Source organism: Neomonachus schauinslandi, chromosome 5 (genome assembly GCF_002201575.2).
Source record: "Neomonachus schauinslandi chromosome 5, ASM220157v2, whole genome shotgun sequence".
NCBI lineage: Eukaryota > Metazoa > Chordata > Mammalia > Carnivora > Phocidae > Neomonachus > Neomonachus schauinslandi.
Window position 1 is genome coordinate 58,444,916 of NC_058407.1, and position 7,777 is coordinate 58,452,692.

General features: G+C 53.2%; 1 protein-coding gene across 1 annotated transcript; it reads right to left on the reverse strand.

The window, feature by feature from the left end:
• Positions 1–1,077: 1,077 nt before the first annotated feature.
• Positions 1,078–7,775, reverse strand: GDF11 (growth differentiation factor 11; the record flags this gene model as incomplete). The annotated part of the gene is made up of 3 exons (XM_021687220.2): positions 1,078–1,601; positions 2,112–2,509; positions 7,424–7,775. Coding segments are annotated over 3 exons (1,131 nt in total), but the record flags the coding sequence as incomplete, so codon positions are not given.
• Positions 7,776–7,777: the final 2 nt, after the last annotated feature.

Consider the following 7,777-nt stretch of genomic DNA (forward strand, 5'->3'; position numbering starts at 1 on the left):
AGAGCAGTGATTTGGATTCAAATGCCCTGTAACCTTCAATCTCCTTACTACTCCTTTCTTCACCCCTCCTAACCCTTCCCAGACCTAGGACTCTGGGATCTCTATACTCTTTTTATTGACCTGAAGATAGAGGCTGGGAGTAGGGGTATTCCACAGGCTCTTTGGTCTCTCTCTTGGCTGGGGGGAATTTGGGCATATGTGGGCCACACCCTCTGGCTAAATAACTCAGGACTATGAGGGTGGATCTGAGGGTTAGTTTAGTGGCTCTCATATAGATCCTGGATGTTGAGGGCTCTCCGCTCCCCTTCCCTCCACCCCCAGCTCCTAAACCCTAACCTCTTACTGTTTCTGGGACTGCTGGAATTCAGTTCAACCCATTTGGCTCAGGAAGGTCAAGTTGGGTGATTATGGGTTGGAAACTTTCATGTGTTAGCCCTCTTGCCCTCTGCTCCCATTCCCAACCCTGGAGGCTTTATACAAGTGCTTAAGTAGGTGGGTATTGAGGGAGAACAGGGCTTTGGGGAATAAGGGAGAAATGGGGCACAGTGGGCAGGGGCCCTTCTATTTCAGTAAAGCCAAATACCAAAAAATGAAAAATCACAATAAATAAATAAATAAAATTCCCAAATCCTTACTTTTGCCCCTGCCCTCACTTCCCTTCCCTGGCCACTGTTGGAGGGAGAAAGGGAAGAAGCTAAGAATGGATTTTTGATTTCCTCCTACTGAGAATGGTAGTCAGGGGATCTCCCCAAACCATACCAAGCCCCTCACCTTGCCAGTGGAAGAAAGGAGGCTGGGTGTGGGGCTTTCTCTTATTACTCCATTTCAGCCTCTTTCTCATCGTTTATCTCTGCCTGGTCTCTGTCTCTTCTGCCTCTCTCTCCCTTTGCCTTCTCACTGCTGCTCTTTTTGATCCTCTGTCTCTATCCCTCTGCTCTACCTCTGTCTCTACGTCTCTCTGTCTTCTTGCCAAACCTTCTCACCTGCAAACCTCCAACACTCCCCACCTGACCATGCCCCCTCTTCCCCCTGTTCCCCAAACCCCTCACCCATCAGTCCCCACCTGCCTCCCTCTGTTGTATTGCACACTGCTTGGGCAGGGAACAAGGTGTGATGTTCATGGGAAGAGGTGGAGGGAGCTCTAGGGCCTGGGGGTAGGGAGGTCAGGGCTGGGGGTCTAGGGGTAGGGTCTATGGGGGAGGCATCCTCTGTCCCCCACCTTAGGAGCAGCCACAGCGATCCACCACCATGCCAGGGATCTTGCCGTAGATAATCTGCTGCTTGTCATTGAAGTAGAGCATGTTGATTGGGGACATCTTGGTGGGAGTACAGCAGGGCCCAGCAGAGCCTCTTGGATTAGCCTGTTGCACCAAGTGGGTGTGCGGATACTTTTGCATGAACATGTACTCGCACTGGCCGGAGCAGTAGTTGGCCTTGTATCGTTTAGGCGCAATGATCCAGTCCCAGCCAAAAGCCTCAAAGTCCACTGTGAGGGGGTATCGGCAGCAGCGGGACTCACTCGAGTGCTCATCGCAGTCCAGGCCCAGGTTCCGCCGGGACCGTTTTGTGTTCTCTAGGACCCGAAGCTCCATGAAAGGATGCTGGGGGTGAGGGAGAGGAGAAAGAGATGTAATAGAGCCCTGAAGAGCGCTACTCCCTTTCCTTTCTCATCTGCTCCTCAACAGGGGCATCAGAACAGAGACCATTGCCTTCTCAGCTTTTCCCTTGCTCCTATACCCAGCCCTATCTTCTGCCTACTTTTTTCGCAAGCTAGCTATCTCCTTCAACTCACCTCTAATTCTCTCCTGGCAACCTGACCCTGATCAGCCCCCTATGAGCAACAGCCCATTTTTGTGTTTTCGTGGATCTCCCATTAACACCACCCCAAATCCAGTTTCTAGCTGTTGCCTGGCTTGTATCTGAAAAATGATAGCTGCCACTCCCCACCCTACCCGCCCCCCAAAAACTGCTCCTCTAGAATCAGCTTCTGGCCCCTGAGAAATAAGGCTGGTGCCCGGCCCCTTCTCATTCCTGATCTACCTTTTCCTAACATCCCACTTCCTCAGGGCCAGGTTACACATATCTGCCACCATCTCAGGCTCCCTGCTCACCAGCCCCTCAGCTCCCGGCCCCAGGGAGGTGACAGCCAGGTCTGTGCCACTGGGATCAAAGGCGTTGATCTCGATGCCCCAGTTGCTCTGTGGCTGTCGGAACCAGCTGTGTAGCACTTGCTTGAAGTCGATGCTCTGCCAGTGGCCTGAGCGTGAGTGCAGCTCAATCTTGAGTGAGCGGATACGGATGTGACGCCGGCCTCCGCCCCCTCCCCCTGCAGTCCCTTCCCCAGTTAGGGGTTTCAGTCGCAAGATCTGCAGGTAGACTGTGGCTGGGCGGGGCACCGGCCGTAGATACACCCACAGCTGGGCCTTCAGTACCTTTGTGAACATCACCTTAGGGCTGAAGTGGAAATGGCAGCAGAGAGGGCTGCCATCTGTCTGCACTGCAGGGTCCGCTGATAAGAGAGAAGGGGGCACAGCATCAGCAAAGGGTGTTTGTGAAGGGCGTCAGCAGCATTCTGACATTGTGACAAGTGGCACTGGCAACTTGGACGATTCAGCCTGAGTTTTCCAGTTCTTTACCCTTCTCTTGTGTCTGTCTTGTTGACTACTGTGTCACTGGTACTCAGACAGTGCCTCCTCTCTTTCCCTATAGGATGATGTCTCTATTAGGCCTTTCTGATCTGCATCCATTCCTTAGTCCATTTGTCCTAATATATAGCACCCCCCCATACCAGATAACCTGCACAGAGAGTTATTAGGGATATCCCCTCCCACATGCAGCCTACCATTCCCCCAGCATGGAGGGCTCCAAATTTTTTAGAACTTGGATGCTCTTCATAGAAGCCAAACCTCATCACACCTGCTGTTCTCAGGTCGCCTTGTTTTGCCTGCCCTGTTTTGTATGGTGGCCAGGTGGAGCCTTGGTACAGCCCCCATTCCCAACCAGATGATCTCAAGAGTGGATAACCAGGGTCCAGATAGGGAGCAGGGGCTAAATGTATTCCATGAGGTAAACCAGAATTCAGATCTAGGCTTCTTGCACCATTCCTGCCAGAAACAATACACTCAGAAGAATTGATCAACTCAAGTGCTGACTCTTGTGCATCTGACTCTCCAGACCCTTGAACCTGAGAACAAGTTTCCTCGCTGTTTCCTCCTCCTCATCACCATTATTGCCTCAATTTTTAAGGAAGGGAAAAACTACCTCCATTTTGTTTACTCCTATTGCCCAAAGCTTCAGAAATAAAATTCAACATATCAGATCAACTGCAATGTCTTCTTTTCTCCCCTGTGCTTCCTTTGGTTTCTCAGTCTAGTGCCAGTAAGTCTTTACAAAGGTTTAACATCCCAACTTTACATTTTGGCCCGGTACATCTTGTTCTGGACCAGAAATTGACCCTTCTTGGGTCAAAAAGCTGATTCTCAGCATCTGCCTCTGCTTCCATTTCAGCTCCTCTGGGTTCCCCTTTCTAATCTCTTAAGTCAGTTGGAAAGGCCCTAAATCATGTTTCCATTGGATAGGAATATCCATTTTCACTCTAAATAGACTGAGAGAACAAGAGTCAGGAATGAGCTTCCAGAGCTATGTAAGTATGATCAGCAAGTCCAGGCCCTTATATATCATGCCAGGTCTTGAGTTCTGTATAATCATGGAGGACTTAGCATCTGTTGTCTCCCATCAGCACTCCCCCACCCCAGAAGAAGGAGGATCCTCCAAGTGAGATGAGGAGGCAAGTGCTCAATGATCTTCATATATTCAGGAATGAGACACAAATTTCCTCTGGTAGCTTCCTTTCCCTTGGTTCTTCTCTGAGGTCCCAGGGCACTGGTAGTCCTCCCAGTTATTCTGCTGGAGCTGCAATGCTGGTACAATGAGGGAGGATTCAGGGAGTAGAGATTCAGAGATTAGGAGAATAGCTGGGGCAGGGAAGCTGCCGGTGAGATGGGGTTACTGTGCCTGATTTCATAGGGTTGTCTTATTTTCCCACCTGTCTTCATTATTAGCTACTAATCTCCACGAGGGTGGAGACTTGTCAATACTGTGTCTGTTCTGCTCACCATTATAGCTTTAGTGCCTCGCATATTACCAAACAGTGTTTAGTAAATGCATGCTGAATGAACTACCTAAGCTCCAAATCTTAAAATATACAGGCAAGTGCCTAAAAGTTCTTTCTGGAATCTAAACACTGTTCTTTGACTACAAAGTGGGTTCAATCACTGCTGGACTCCTCATTAACCTGTATCTGACCTTTCCCACCAAACTTCTCAGTGATACAGATAATAATTTTTGTTTTATAGGAGTGCTGAGCACTAAATAAAGAATGAAAATAGTAGTAGCTTCTCAATAAATTCTGCTTTATTGTTAGGTTTGTAAGCTCTAAGCATACTCCCTACCTAAGCTGACCCAAGGTTTAGAGATAAGGGATTGGGCACTAAGGCCCAAGTCTTCGGTTTCTTCGGAGTCCCCCATCCCTACCCCAGGGAATCAGCATACACTTCTCTCCCAGGGGATGTGGGGACAGTTGGTACTAGAAGGGGCCAAGATGGATGGAAAAAGAAAGGGGAAGAGACAGGAGAGAGACTGGAGGTGGTGAGGGAGATAAGAACAGAGAAGAGACTGTTAGTGATGAAGGCAGGTTGGAAGAGATAGTCAAGAGAACTGGAAGAGAAGGAAGGGAGAGAGGAAGATCATGGTAGGGGGAAAAGAAATAAGCTTGGGAGTTGAACACTGAGAGAGAAGGGGGAATGTGAAAGAAGTGGTTGGAGGCTAAAAAGTGAAAGGAGGAAGGTAGCTAAGCCTGGTGGGGTAAAGAGAAAGGGTAGAAAGATACAGAGAGAGGAACAAAGAAGAAGCAGGTAGTGCCACAGAGGAAAACAAGAGGCTGGAGAGTCCCCAACACACAGATATAGGCCCAGCTCCCAAGGGGAGGGGAAGGAGCCACATCTGTGTTGGATTGATCGGGTTGGTGGCAGGCAGCAGGTCAGGTTTAGTAGGCGGTGCTGGTCTGGAGAGAGGTCATTGCACTATTTTCAGCAAAAGCCCAACCCCCTCCCAGCTCACCACCTCCTCCTCCACCGCGCCCCCCACCCCCCCCACTCTCCTCACCCAGGCTGGAAGGCCTAGGGGCAGGAGGTTGGGCTGAGAGGGCAGGGGCCTCTTGGTGTAGGAGAGGAGAGAGAAACTGAGGGGCTGGGCTTGGCTTCCAGAAGGGCAAGGGGGCTGGGTTCCCAGGATGAAGGCTGGGGTGGGAGAGCCTGAGAGGGTGGAGGGAACTAGGGCAGGCACTGCAGCCTAGGAGAGGTGGGGGCTGGGGTCCAGGGCTGAGTGCTGGGGGAGGGGAGGAAGGGGGAGGGGAGCGGAGGCCATCTCTGCTGACAAACACCTCCCCCGATTAGCAGAGCACAAGTCTCTTATTAAAGCGGGTCCCTGGGGATTAGACTATAAAAGTCTCTTTTTCCTTTTCCCCTCTCTCCCTCCCCTCCCCTCCGCTCCCCCTCCCTCTCAAAAGAGCTCAGCTTGGCTCTTAAAGGGGACGTACAATACCTGGCTGGAGACCCAGTTCCCTAGTTATCCAAGTCCTGAAGTAGAATGAGGGCGGAAGTTCGGGTAGAACCCCACCTACTGGTGTCCTTCCTGGTGCCCCCCCAGCCTAACCTGCACTGTCCGATCCATGCACGCAGAGTGTATTCACTCCCTGCATCCCCATTATGAGGACTAACTCTGGGCTCAAGCCGGTTGGTTAAGGGATGCTAAGGATAGAAGGAGGCAAGGGGAAGTCTACAGCTCCATCACCAATTCTGAAACTCCTCACACACACTATACCACACAGACCAGAGTATCTTTTTCCTCTGTACCCTTCATCTTCTTCCAGCATACTCTTCAGAATTCCTCTACAACTGTTTCATAGAATCCCCACCCCCACCCCTGCCCTCAGTCAATCTTAGACTGCTCCTAGCTTCTATAAAGTAGAAACCTTAAGAACACAAGGGAGACTGAGGAACCCAGACAGATCCCAGGCTTTCACCAACCACCACCACCCTCAGCAAGTTTCTTAGTCCTTGGGGTTTTCTTTTCTTTATAAGCCTGGCCAAGTATTGTGCCTTTAGGGTCTGCAGAAAAACTGGTGGCAGTAGGAGGCACTCAGCCTCCCAGATGCACACCTGGGTTCCTGTGCCTCTCCCATGGGGGTGGGCCACTAGGAGTCCACCTCAGCCCCCAGCTTTTTATGACCCATCTGCCAATAAACCAGTCCCCCCCCTCTTCTGTTCAGAGCCATAAAACTGAACTATTGTGGGGGGGAGCGACTTTGCCAAACCACTAGGGAATAAGAGAGGGCCTGGTTCCCTGGAGTTGGAGCCGGGAAGGGGTGAAGGGACCTCAGTGGGGGAGGGGAAAAGGGAGTCATCTGACCCTAGGGAGAGCTGGGGGTGGGGTGGGGGGGTGTTGGCCTGGATTTTCCAGGCCATAAAATTTCAAAGCAGCTCAAGTCTATTAACATGTTCATCTTCCGTTTGGCCAGGGGCTTGAATGCCTGGGTTCCCCCTCCCTCCTTATCTATTTCTTTCTTTTTCTCCCTAGGTCTCCCTCTCTCCTCAAGTCCAGTTTTGAGTAGGGGCCGGGTGAATAAGGAAAGGAATGATAAGCTCTGAGTAGCCAAACGGGTGCCCTTAGACCCAGCGCAATGGAGTTGAGTTCTGTGAGCCCGGTCAGTACCGAGAAGGCACAGCTTTCCCAGCCCTTTGGGAGACCGGGTGTCAGAAGGGCTCTGGTGAAATGGGTGCCCGCTGGGCTGCCAGGAGAGACACCGGGCTGTGGGAGGGACCTCATTCCTGCTGGAGGGAGAAGAGCACTCAGCTCTCTGCAGCCGGGTGGGCGCGTTGCGGAGCGGAGGTGGAAGGGGTGGAGAGTTGGTGCCAAGGCCACTGGGAGCAGAGAGCTCTGCAGCCCGCCTGGGACTGGGGGGCGGGGGCGTCCCGAAGCGTCCCGATTCTGTTCTCCAGCCTCTCCTCCATGGCCCTTCAGGACTGAGTTGCTGCCCTTTCCACTCCGCTGCGAATGGGCTCCAGCTTCCCCACACTCCCCGAAACGGGTCTTTTTTGCATGCCCGGGGTGGGAGGCGGTATCTCGAAACCCTCTCTGTTTGCCCTCCCATCTCGGGGAACGGAGTGTGCACACAACTCCGCAGCCCGTCTCCACCGCTCGAAAAACTTCTATGGAGCAGCCCCCGCCCCCCAATCCGTCAAGTTTTCGCAGAAAAAGCTTCTGGGCCGGAGCAGCCGGGAGCGCCCCGCTTCGGAGCGGGAGGCGCTCACTTTCCCGGAGCCCGAGCCAGCACCCCACTGCTCGCGCCCCGCCGCCCACTTACTCTCCTGGGCCATGCTAATGACAGTCTCCGTGGTGGCGTGGTACTCGTCCTCCTCCAGGAAGTCCTCGGGCTGCAGCGCGTCGCCCTGGAAGTCGTGTAGGTCCAGGATCTGCTGCAGCGGCGGCGCCTTGGGCAGCAGCTGCTTCACCACCTCGCGGCTGATGTTGGGCGCCTCCTTGAGCCGCAGTTTGCTCAGGATCTGCGACTTGATGCTCTCCAGGCGCAGCTCGCGGCTGTGCTGCCGCCACACGCACACGGGGCAGCCGTCGGGCTCGGGCGCCACGGACGGGGCCGGCCGGCTCGAGCGCTCCCCCCCGGCCCCCCGCGCCGCCGCCGCCGCCGCCGCCGCCACCG